General features: G+C 39.1%; 1 protein-coding gene across 1 annotated transcript in view; it reads left to right on the plus strand.

Moving 5' to 3' along the window:
* Positions 1 to 858: 858 nt before the first annotated feature.
* The window catches only part of DPY19L2 (dpy-19 like 2), an 83,640-nt gene continuing 71,303 nt past the window's right edge, over positions 859 to 13,195 (plus strand). The window contains exons 1-4 of the mRNA XM_065938478.1: positions 859 to 1,240; positions 4,596 to 4,620; positions 6,466 to 6,553; positions 10,191 to 10,328. Coding sequence (XP_065794550.1) covers positions 859 to 1,240; positions 4,596 to 4,620; positions 6,466 to 6,553; positions 10,191 to 10,328 — 633 coding nt within the window. The remainder of the gene's footprint in view (positions 1,241 to 4,595; positions 4,621 to 6,465; positions 6,554 to 10,190; positions 10,329 to 13,195) is intronic.

Here is a 13,195-nt window from a genome sequence, read left to right on the forward strand (position 1 = left end):
CTGTCCTCAAAGGGGACAACACGGAATTCGCATTCAACCTGAGGCTGTGCGGTTAGACTCACCCGGCTCACGCCAGCTCTGCCACCTGCTGCCTGCAGCCTCGGGCCACTGCCTCGGTGTAGGAGATGGACTCTAGGTGTCCCATGCCAGCCAAGGGTTCCAAGGAGGCGAGGAGAGACGCTCCTAGTAAGTGCCAGGCGCGTGACAGGCTCTGGCTTCCTTCCCTCGCTTCCCACCCCCACCCCCCGCCCACGGTAACTTTTTAACATTGAGATCTTCTTTCTTGTTAATAACCTTGAAACAGACAACCTTTTGGCAAAATCAAAGCTAAGGCTAAACTTGAAGAAAGGAATTAAAACTAAGAAAGTTCTTCAGTCTTGTCCGCTAGCAAGACACGACAGCTGAGCCGCGCACGTGAGAGAATGCGCGTGGAGTCGTGCGTGGGGCGCTGAGCAGTCAGCTCACTACAGAATGGACACGTGGGGGCGCACGTGGGAGGGCCCGCGAGGGGCGGTGCTAAGGACCTGAGCACGTGGGGCTGCACGCGTGGTAGCGCACGCGGGAGGTTGCGCGCGGTGCTCTGGATAAGCGCACCTGGGACTGAACGCCTGGGCGGTGCACGTGGCAAGGTGCTCAGGATAAGCGCACGTGGGGCTGTTCGCACGAGCCGCGCACGAGCGGCGCCAGGCAGCCTGGGTTTTGTTTCGCGGTCGCCTTGACGACCGGGCAGCCTGCAACGGCGCTGCGGCAAGTCGTTGAGGCTGTGAGCCGAGCCAGGCCCTCTTGCGGACCTTCCTGACTTGGCCGGGCCGGCGCCGGAGAGAGTACCAGCCCCATCCGAACGGGGACTATGAGAAAATGGTCGGGCAAACGAGGAATAAGCTCAGGGGTGCGGCTTCAGAGCCGTCGCACTCTCTCCGCTCCACGCAGTCTAGGCGGCGGCGCAGCGCAACAGGAGCTGGGGAGCCGGAGTTGGAGGAGGAGCCGAAGGAGGAGGTGAAAAGGCCGGAGCTGCCTTTGCCCACACGCAGGGGGAACCTGCCAGGGGGCGCCCGGGAGTATTCGCCGCGGAGGATCCGAAACCTGCAAACGCAGAATTGCGTGCCGGTGGAGATGGTCACAAGGACCGATCTTCTGAATGGCCGCTTTCAGTTTCTCCGCGCTTTTCTGGAACAGCTCTGGGACAAGGCGCAACTATTGCAAAAACGTCAGGTCTCGGATAGCGGGGCCTTCTGCATAGGTGAGCGGAACCGACCGAGGAAAGCCCTTTGCAGGAACCCTGACAGCTCCGCGACCCGCACTCCCGCGCGGCTAGGCTCACAATGGAGAGACCCGTGGACCCTCTTGAGCCTAGGGTTGGAAGTTGTTTCCGTGAATCTTGAATATCAGTTTAACAAGCAAGTCTGGCAGCAATAATGGCGAGTTCCAATATCCGGAAAATCGCTGACAAGAATTCCGAGCCCTCTTAGTTCTTATTTTATTTTATTTTTCTTTGTTCTTATTTTATTTTATTTTTCTTAGTTCTTATTTTAAAACATTTTCAAGGGTTTGCAGGCACAATGATAACTTCATGTGTCACCAACAAAATGTCATCTTAAGGCAGCCATTTATCCCTAGTGAAAATGATAGGATAGCTTAAGGGGAGGGGCATGTCAGACTTTATATTTTTCTGCACCTTGAATGAAGCAAAATGATGTGTTGGTTTTAATGAGTTGAGAATCTTTCACAGGAGAAATAGGATCAAATTAGGCAATTTATTTCCCCATGTTGGTGTCTATTTACTTTCATATTGCTGAGGAACTTGGTGCCTAAATTGCCTTCTTATTTAAGCCCTTGAAAGATTTTTCTTTATTTGCATTTCTAATTTTTGAAGATGTAAATTTTGCTGTTTGATTAAGATCAGTTTTGAGCCTAGTCCTTGCTCAGACTGGCCGCTGTTATACATTGAAACACAAATAGATGTCTCCTAATGTAAGCTGGGATTTCTTTTCCATCATAAGTTGATTGGTGATATTAAAGTAGAATGGATCTCCACATTTGGAGCATGTAGACAATACTTGAGAAATAATAGATAGGGGTTCATATTTAGATTTTGTCAGATGTCTAGTTACAGAAAATGTAGGATTTTAATTATGACCAAAAAAGGGTAATATTTGGATGTGTGGAGCAGAGAACAAGTATTAGAGGCCTATAGAACAGCATAATTAGAGCTATGGAAGTAAGAAAATATGAAATAAAAGTGAGGTTACAAAAAGAGAATGTAGAGTGTTCAAAAGATTGGTTGGAACCAGCCTTGGGGAGTCTAATTCAGGTCTACATTTAAGGCATTTGAACTTCATTCAGTAGGGTGGTACTGATGGATTCTTTTTTTTAGGAATATAATTTTTTTTTTTAAACGAGGTGAAATGCACATAACATAAAATTAAACCACTTTAAAGTGAACAATTTTGTAACATTTAGTATGTTCTTGATTTTGACATTGAATGACATAAATAGAGTGACATCAGAAGTGTGCTTCAGAGAGATTAAATTGACAGCAGTGTGTAAAATGGACTGGATGTGGACTGAGGTAGAAAAAACAGTTGAATGCTAAAATCCAGACAATAGTGGTCTTTTTAATATTTATTATTTTATTTTTTGGTGGTTTTAAGTCTTTGTTGCTGCATGTGGACTTTCTCTAGTTGGGGTGCACTGGCTTCTCTTATTGGGGATCACAGGCTTTAGGCACCCAGGCTTCGGAAGTTGCTACATGTGGGCTCAGTAGTTGCAGCTTCCAAGCTCTAGAGCCGGGCTCAATAGTTATGGTGCTCAGGCTTAGTTGCTCTGCAGTGGCATGTAGGATCCTCTGGAACCAGGGATCAAACAGGTGTCCCTGCATTGCAGAGTGGACTCTTAACCACTGGACCAGGGAAGCCCAGACAGTAGTGGTCTTAATGAAGGGAAGCGAAAGTAGGAATGGAGAAGAGAAATCAGAGGTGAAAGTTGATGGAAACATGTTGAGAGCAACTGGGTAGGAGATGAGGTAGAAGAGGAAAGGAATGTGATGAGAGAAAGAACATTTGGTCAGGCATGAGGATTGTAGATTTGGGAATTATTCATGTAGAAGTGAGTCGAAACATTAACATTGAGTGAGATTTCCAAGATAGAAAAGAGAGCAAAGTAAAGATACTTGGGAAAACCCCTGCATACTTTAAGAGAGAAAAGAAAAGAGAAAAACCAGATAGAGAAGCATATAAAAACAAAATGGTCAGAAAATGGAAGAACTGGCAGAATTGGTATGATGGGACTTGATAGAGAAAGAAATCTAAGGATCTGGCTACAGAGAGATTGAAAAGCAGGAGAATTGGAAGAGACTGTTGATGTTGATAACTGAAGGGTCATTAGTCATTTAAAAGAGTTATAGGAACTTTGAAGATGTTGGCTGATTATCTTGTCAGACATGGCAGGGGATGGAGAAGAGAATATTTCGTAGTTGGAAAGTCTACTACATCAAGAGAAGTATTTTAAGGACTGGGAATATTAAAGGCTGAAGGGGAAGGACCAAGGAGAGAGGGTGAGATTGAGGTTCGAAGAGAGTGAATACTTGATGGTGCAGTCTTGGAATAATTGGGAAGGATGGAGCTAAAGGCATGAATTTGAGAAGCTATCAGTAGAAAAGAGAAGAGATGCTTCCTCTTCTGAGATGGTAGAGAACAGAAAAGCAAGGATCACTATATAGAGAAATGTTGAAATGGATATAAGAGATGTTGAGAGTGTTTGTGTCAAATGGTCTTTGTGTCAGTAAGGTATAAGGTTGGGTCACTTTCAGAGGTGAAATTGACAGAGGCAGGATACAGGACACAAACTTTTAATCACAACTTTAGAAGGAGCTGTGATAAGCCCTTCTTTGCATTTACAGTATTGACAAATTACACCTTACAGTTTTGTTGGGTATGGAACGTGGGTTAAGGGGAGGGAGTGGGAGACACTAATATTTTGAAGATTTTGGAAAGCTAGATGGACTTAGTAGGATACTTGATTTTTTTCTTAAATATTATTTTTAAGAGTAATTGCCTTGAGAATAAGAAAGAGGATACAAATATAATTGAGTAGGACATTGTCTATCTTAGAGTTAATGAAACCTTATCAGAGTTGAGAGGAAAGGTATAGGTTTAATTTTAAAGTGGTTCATAGTATTACATATGTATTAGATGAAAAGTTAACATATGTAGTGAGTATATACTTTTTCTGTAAAGACCCAAGTAGTAAAAATTTTAAACTTCAGGCCACATATAGTCTGTGTTATTTATTCTTCCTTCCTACTTTTTACAACCCTTAAAAAAATTAACAACCATTTTTAGCTTGCAGACAAAACAGACCAGACAGACAATAGACCATAGTTTGCTGATTGTGACATAAATCTAGACATCTGAGAAATATTGAAGAGTGGTAGGACTGAGCTCAGGATGGTGAGAATATGGAAAAACAGCTGGAGAAGCATGATTGGGAGCTTCCAACATTGCAGTGTTTGTTTTAAAAGTTATTAAGTAGTCATTTTAAAGGCATATTATAATAAAGCAACTTTTAATGACTTTTTCCTTTTTTTCTTTTTCCAGCTGTCTTTGTGGCAATTTTGCACTGGTAAGATTAGTTTCAATTTGATATAAGTAAAAACATTTGGATAATAAAAATTAGTATTACTGTTTGTATATATAAAATAATAACTGCTTGCTATGTGTATAGAATATCTATATGTTTACCAGTTAACATATATGTGTGTGTGTGTATAAAACTTTTTAAAACCTCATGTGTGAAACATTTATAAATGAATGCATTATGGGAATAGTAATTTATTAATTAAAATAGTTTTGCTTTACCAAAAAGTTCACCATTGTATTTCCTAAATATATAGCTCTTGTAATGTAGTTTTCATGTTTATTTCATGTGAAAAATATCCTCATTTTATAGTAATTGAGAGTTGTTAGTGACATAAGGGAGCAGGAAATGGCAAGCCACTCCAGTGTTCTTGCCTGGAGAATCCCGTGGACAGAGGAGCCTGGTGGGCTGCTGTCCATGGGGTCGCACAGAGTCGGACATGACTGAAGTGACTTAGCATGCATGCATGCGTTGGAGAAGGAAATGGCAACCCACTCCAGTGTTCTTGCCTGGAGAATCCCAGGGACAGAGGAGCCTGGAGGGCTGCCGTCTATGGGGTCGCACAGAGTCAGACACGACTGAAGCGACTCAGCAGCAGCAGTGGCAGTGGCAGTAACAGAAACGGAAGGTTTATGTAAAGTTTTAGTAGCACCTGTCAATTGTAAATCAGGTAGAAATGAAGATAAGCACCCTGTAATGGTAATACAGAATTAAATGAGCCTTTCAGTGTGCATACACATACACATTATTTTACATAAATGATATATTTGTAAAAAAATATATGTAAAATAATTTTCCTCTGACATATCTTCATTCCTACCTGAGCTCAAGGATTTCTGCTCTTGGAAAGAATGGGATCTGCCCCACGTCCTGTTGGGACAGTGCTTTTCTGACCATTATTCTGCAGGGAGATCTTGATGTTGTTAATAGAACTAAGACTGTAATGGTAAGAAACATTTTCTACAGCTTGTGATACCCTGGTATATGTCCTAAGTGTAAATGAAGGTGAGTGGAAGACAGGGTTGCTATATGGAATTCTGTTTTATTTTCTACTTCATTGGAAAGCATCTACTGTATAATTTAAGGATAGTGAATTGATGACTACAATTTTACTTGTCACATATGCTCCTATTTCAGTACCTACAGCTGGGTTTTGTTTTTTTTTTTTTAGGTTGTACTGATGAAACATCTTTAAGTACAATCCTGTTTTCTTTGGCACTTTATGTAGTGTTCTACTTATTTAAAAACTGATTTAACCTTAAAATAATTTTATTTAAAATTATATTCTAAATCTTTTCAGCAGTTAGAGACATTTCCCAAACCTGGTACATTAGAAACACTTGTAAAACATAACAGATAAACAAAAGCATGCCTCAGTTCTGATTTAGATGCCTGGAATGGGAAGAATGATGGAGAAATCTACAAGAGTTTTAGATCTACAATTGTTGTTCAGTCTCCCAGTCATGTCCGACTCTTTGCGACCCCATGGACTGCAACTTGCCAGCCCTCCCTGCTCCAGTGGATCATGTTTTGTCAGAACTCTCCACTATGATCCATCCATCTTGGATGACCGTACACCGCATGGCTTATAGCTTCACTGAGTTATGCAAGCCCCTTCACCATGACAAGGCAGTGATCCACGAAGGGGAGATATACAATTATCTGTGTTATAGTGCTGGATTATAAATGCCTAAAAATATGCAAATTGGCAAATTATAAAGTTATCTCAATATTTATTGTGAAAATTTATTCTTTGTTCTTATGGTTTTTATACTTTGTTTATAATAGTTAGTTTAGCCCTGTTTTTGAAACATGTTGTTTTTCTTCTAGGGTACATTTGGTAACACTTTTTGAAAATGATCGTCATTTTTCTCACCTCTCAACCTTAGAACGGGAGATGACTTTTCGCACTGAAATGGTTAGGTTCTTTCTTCTAATGAATTCATTTGTAGTTTAAGAATAGTAAGGTGCAAATTTATTAGGATCTGAAATGAATTTTGGTGAATTGCACTGTTTCTCACACTATTGTAGGTTTATTTTGTTTTTGCTGTTTTTAAAAAGAATTTTGTTGGGATATAGTTGACCTACAATGTTGTGTTAGTTTCAGGTGTATAGCAAACTAATTCAGTTATACATATACATATTTTCACTCTTTTTCAGATTCTTCTGTAGATTATTATAGAATATTGAATAGAGTTCTCTGTGCTGTCTAATAGGTCCTTGTTGGTTATCTATTTTATATACAGTAATGTGTGTATGTTAATCCCAAGCTCCTAGTTTATCTCTCCCTGTCCTTCACCCACATTTCCCCTTTGGTAACTGTAGGTTTGTTTTTGAGATCTGGCCTATAGGTTTATTACTTAAATAAAAAGTGTTTTAGTCCTCACTTTGTAAGCAAAAGTACAGTCAAAATGGATTAAAGACCTAAATGTAAGACCTGAAACCATAAATCTCCCAGAAGAGAACATAGGCAGAATACGGTTTGACATTAATTGTAGTAGTGTTTTTTTTGGATCTGTCTCCTAAGGCAAAATGAATAAAAGCAGAAATAAATAAATACAGCCTAGTTAAACCTGAAAGGTTTTGGGGAGCTGAAGAAACCATCCTCAAAACTAAAAGACAACCTACTGAATGGGAGAAAATATTTGTAAATTCTGTGACTGATAAGTGATTAATGTCCAAAATACATAAACAGCTCATACAACTCAATATAAAAAATTTTTTAAAAATTGACAGAAGATGTTAATAAACTTTTTCCAAAGAAGACATACAGATGACAAAGAGGCACATGAAAAGATGCTCAACATCACAAATTGTTAGAGAAGTGCAAGTCAAAACCTCAATGAGATATCACCTTACACTGGTCAGAATGGCTACCATTTCTATGTCTACAAATAACAAATGTTGATGAAATTTTGGAAGAAAGGAAACTCTCTTACCCTGTTGATGGGAATGTAAATCGGTACAGCCACTGTGGAAAACAGTGTACAGGGTTCTCTAAAAACTAAAAATAGAACTACCATATGATCCAACAACTCCCTTCTATTTTACTACTTATTTTGATATATGGAATCTAAAAAATATATACAACAGAAAAGTGTTTCAGGATTCTATTGTCAATTCTCTTCCTTTTCTAAAGGCAGACTTCTTTATAAGTTAGTAAAGATCAATTGTAATAGCAGAGAAAAGGAAAACAAAGACAGAGTTTAAGAAGTGTTACAGACCTATCAGAATTATTGGAAATTGCTTTCTTCTCGGGTAGAGTTGGCCAGTTTTAGCTGGCTCTTTAAATTTTTTTTTAAGCTCTCTTGATTTCCAGATAATCTCTTTTAGAGAACTTTTGATATCATTTCTTTAATACTTTTTCTGTTCTTTTGACTCCGAATCTGTAAAATGGATAATGTAATCTACTATTTTTAATAATTGTTGTGGGGATTAAATGGAATAAAGAATGCCAGAATTGCAGAAATTTACAATGAAAAGAAGCCAGGACTGTCCAGATGAGCTAATTAGGGGCCAAGAAAAGAGCTGAAATTGGCTCTTTTATTTGCCTTTAATTGTGACTAAATTAAAAATTTTAATTAAAGAATAAAAATTAGAAAAATTTACCATTTCAATTATTTCTAAGTATATAGTTCTGTGGCATTAAACACACTTATGTTGTGCAACCATTAACCCTCATCCATCTCCAGAACTTTATTATCCCAAATAGACTGTACCTGTTAGGCATGTAACTCCGTACTCCCACTGCTTTCTCACCACCTCCTTAGTGACCTCTATTCTACTCCTGTCTATAAATGTGCCTCGTCGGCCAATGTCAACATCGGGAGCCTCATCTGCAATGTGGGGGCTGGTGGACCTGCCCCAGCAGCTGGTGCTGCACCAGCAGGAGGTCCTGCCCCAGCCACCACTGCTGCCCCAGCTGAGGAGAAGAAAGTAGAAGCAAAGAAAGAAGAATCTGAAGAGTCTGATGATGACATGGGCTTTGGTCTTTTTGACTAAACCTCTTTAGTAACACATTCAATAAAAAGCTGAGCTATTAAAAAAAATAATAATAAATAAATGTGCCTCGTCTAGGTATCTTAGCCATTGCTTTATAAATCTCTCACCATATAGCCACTTAAAGGCTTTGAAGAGTTGGGCATGTTAGCATTTGTATGGCATTTGAATTTTTAATATAGGTGCTATTTCCAAAGAGAGGATATAAAATATTATTTAATAAAGAGTTGGTGATGGACAGGGAGGCCTGGCGTGCTGCAGTTCATGGGGTCGCTATGAGTCGGACACGACTGAGCGACTGAACTGAACTGAACTGTAGCTGTGTCGGCGTCTGGGCTTCAATGACAGATCACTAGATTCAGATAGCAGTTCTGTGCTTTGTTGTATAATGATGAGTAAGTTGTCTGATTCTCAGTCTCATCTGTTAATTAGAAATAATGCCAGCCTTCCAGGATTTTATTGAAAATGAAGAAAGAGGAAGTGAGTGAAGCGCACAGCCCAGTACCATACACAAAATAATAAGTTAACAATAAAAATGTGTATGTTCTCTGTTAGTACAGACATGCATATTAAATATCTTTTTGTTGTATTGCCTTGTTTCTCTCATCAGCAAAAAGGACAGATCCTTGTATGAACTTGCTCTATTGATACTAATTAAAATTATGAAGACGTGCCGTTTCAGATATTAGCTAAAACAAATCTCTAATTTTAATAGTCACTACTGTTGCTTAATCTGTAAAAAAATAAAGTATCTTAATAGTTGTATGAAGCCAGAATGAGTATAGAGTTGAAGGTTACTTTTAATGATTTTGAGAGGAACATATATTACAAACTATGTGGCCCTTTATTTTTTTAGGAAAGAAAACAGGAAATTGATGAGCAAGTAATATGAAACAGCATACTTTTGTTAATCTTTGAATTTTAAATAGCAATTTTACTACCCTAACAAAATAATCATTTCACATGCTGTAGTAATGCACTAGAATAATCCCTCTTTCAGGACACATTTCTGTCACGAACAGTAGCTCACATTTAGTTAGCTTTCACTTTGTGCAGAGTCAGTCAATGGAACCGGAAAGGAAAAGGAAAGCATGAAGTGCCATCTGATGCTCTTGTGACCATCATACATTATTTCTAAAGAGTTGGAGAAATATAAGTAATTAGGCAAAGTTGTACACGTACAATGACACAGTCATACCTATGCCAGAATTACCAAATCTCAGCCTCTAGGTGTCTCACAATATGGGGGTAAAATCAGGCTTGGTAGAATTAAAAATGTATTGGTTGCTTATTATAAGGTGCTATTAGAAAAATTCCTTAAAACGTTGAATCATCCCTTTAACTCTTTTTCAAACCTATGGAAAATATGAAAGAATAGTATAGTGATGACCTGAAAAGGTATGCATTTGTTTGCATTCAAGAATGCAATAGTAAGTAGAAATTAGGAAGTCTTATTATCGATCTTTTTTCCTTTTCAGAATCAATTGTCTAAAAAGAGTTAGAAAAATAAGTATTTTAAAAATTAACTTACGTTGACAATTTATACTTTTTAAAAGGGACTTTATTATTCCTACTTCAAGACCGTTGTTGAAGCACCTTCATTTTTGCAAGGACTATGGATGATTATGAATGACAGGCTCACTGAATATCCCCTTGTAATTAATACAGTGAAACGCTTCCATCTTTATCCAGAGGTAAGCAATGTTTTGGGACAAATGTTTGTAGTGGGATTTCCTCTTTTATCAGATAGAAGTTATAAGCACAATGATGATGTTATAGGAAGGAAGGGATCTATAAAGTTTACTGATTGTTGTATATGTCCTTATAGTTGAGCACCACATCAAAAGTTCCTTTTCTCAATCAAAAAGCCCAGAAATTATTCTCACATGAACTTAAAGAATAGAACCTTCAGTTAAGTTTAGGTCAGTCCCTCAGTCGTGTCCGACTCTTTGCGACCCCATGAATCGCAGCACGCCAGGCCTCCCTGTCCATCACAAACTCCCGGAGTTTACTCAAACACATGTCCATCGAGTTGGTGATGCCATCCAACCATCTCATCCTCTGTTGTCTCCTTCTCCTCCTGCCCCCAATCATTCCCAGCATGAGGGTCTTTTCCAATGAGTCAACTCTTCACATGAGGTGACCAAAGTATTGGAGTTTCAGCATCAGCATCAGTCCTTCCAATGAACACCCAGGACTGATCTCCTTTAGGATGGACTGGTTGGATCTCCTTGCAGTCCAAGTGACTCTCAAGAGTCTTCTCCAACACCACAGTTCAAAAGCATCAATTCTTCGGCGCTCAGCCTTCTTCACAGTCCAACTCTCACATCCATACATGACCACTGGAAAAACCATAGCCTTGACTAGACGGACTTTTGTTGGCAAAGTAATGTCTCTGCTTTTTAATATGCTATCTAGGTTGGTCATAACTTTCCTTCCAAGGAGTAAGCGTCTTTTAATTTCATGACTGCAGTCACCATCTGCAGTGATTTTGAGACCCCAAAAAATAAAGTCTGACACTGCTTCCACTGTTTCCCCATCTATTTCCCATGAAATCATGGGACCAGATGCCATGATCTTAGTTTTCTGAATGATGAACTTTAAGCCAACTTTTTCACTTTCCTCTTCCACTTTCATCAAGAGGCTTTTTAGTTCCCCTTCACTTTCTGCCATAAGGGTGGTGTCATCTGCGTATCTGAGATTATTGATATTTCTCCCAGCAATCTTGATTCCAGCTTGTGCTTCATCCAGCCCAGCGTTTCTCATTATGTACTCTGCATATAAGTTAAATAAGCAGGGTGATAATATACAGCCTTGACGTACTCCTTTTCCTATTTGTAACCAGTCGGTTGTTCCATGTCCAGTTCTTACTGTTGCTTCCTGACCTGCATATAGGTTTCTCAAGAGGCAGGTCAGATGGTCTGATATGCCCATCTCTTTCAGAATTTCCCACAGTTTATTAGTATGGCAATAATGGCCAGTGTAATAGACAAGTCAGATGGGAAGGAGCCACAGATTCACAGATGGAGATGGTTCATAGGTTATCACATTTGTGGGCGTAGGGTTGTTCATTATTCCTTTTGTTGTGTTGGTTGTTTAGTTGCTCAGTCAGGTCCAACTCTTTTGAACTATAGCCACCATGGACTATAGCCCGCCAGACTTCTCTGTCTATGAGATTTTCCAGGCCAGAATACCTAAATGGGTTGGCATTTCCTTCTCCAGGGAAGCTTCCTGACCCAGGGATCAAACCCATGTCTCCCGCATTGGCAGGTGGATTCTTTACCACTGAGCTACCAGGGAAGCCCCATTATTCCTTTACTATCCTTTTTAATGTCTGAGATCTATAAGGATGACCTCTCTTCCATTTCTGATATTAGTAATTTGTGTTCTTTCTCTATTTTCTTAGCCTGGCTGTAGGCTTTTTGATTTTGTTAATGTCCTGTTGTTAGACGCAGGTACATTGAGGATTGCCATGTCTCCTTTTAGAACTGACCCCTTTATCATTATGTAATACCACTTTTTAAGCCCTGATAACTTTTCATGAAGTTTTGCTCTGTCTGAAATTAGTACAGCTACTCTGACTTTCTTTTATTTAGTTTTTGCATAGTATATATTACTTTATTCATTTGCTCTTTTTAAAACATATTTATTTTTGGCTGCGCTGAATCTTTGTTGCTGTGCAAGGGCTTTCTCCAGTTGGGGAAAGTGGGGCTACTCTTGTTTGTGGTACACAGGCTTCTCATTTCGGTGGCTTCTCTTGTTGCAGAGGATGGGCTCTAGGGTGCATGGGCTTTGGTAGTTTTGGCTCACAGGCTTAGTTGCTCCATAGCACATGGAATCTTACCCAACCAGGGATGGAACCCATGTTCCCTGCGTTGGCAGGCGGATTCTTAACTACTGGACCACCAGGGAAGTCCTCTTCATTTACTCTTAATCTATATGTGTCTTTATATTTAAAGTTAGTTTAGACAAAGTATGTTTGAATCTTGATTTTCTGATTTACTCTGATAATCTGTCTCTTGATTGGTGCATTTAGATCATTGATGTTCTAGGTAATTATTGACATAGATTGATATCAACTATGTTTGTTGCTACAATATTTTATATTTGTTGCCCTTGTTTTTTGTTCCTATTTTGAGTCCATTCTGTTCATGCCATTTGTGGTTCTAGCTGAGCATTTTATATCATTTCATTTTCTCTTTCTTACTGTGTTAGTTATAATTGTGTTTTTTTAAACTTTTCTTGGTGGTTGACCTAGAGATTGCAGTATACTTTTAAAATGAATCCAAGATCACTTTCAGATAACACTAAACCACTTTCAGGGCAGTGTGTGTGTGTGTGTGTGTGTGTGTGTGTGTGTGTGTGTGTGTGTGTGTGTGTGTGTGTGTGAGGACCTTATAATAACAAAATAATTCTAATTCCTCCCTTCCAACCCTGAATCATTGCTGTCATTTATGTTTATTATACATAAGTTTAAGTACATGCACAACCATGCATAAATGAATACACTGTTGCTATTATAATTTTGAACAAAGTTATACTTTAGATCAATTAAGAGTAA

Source organism: Muntiacus reevesi, chromosome 6, assembly GCF_963930625.1.
Source record: "Muntiacus reevesi chromosome 6, mMunRee1.1, whole genome shotgun sequence".
In the NCBI taxonomy this organism is placed as follows: Eukaryota; Metazoa; Chordata; class Mammalia; order Artiodactyla; family Cervidae; genus Muntiacus; species Muntiacus reevesi.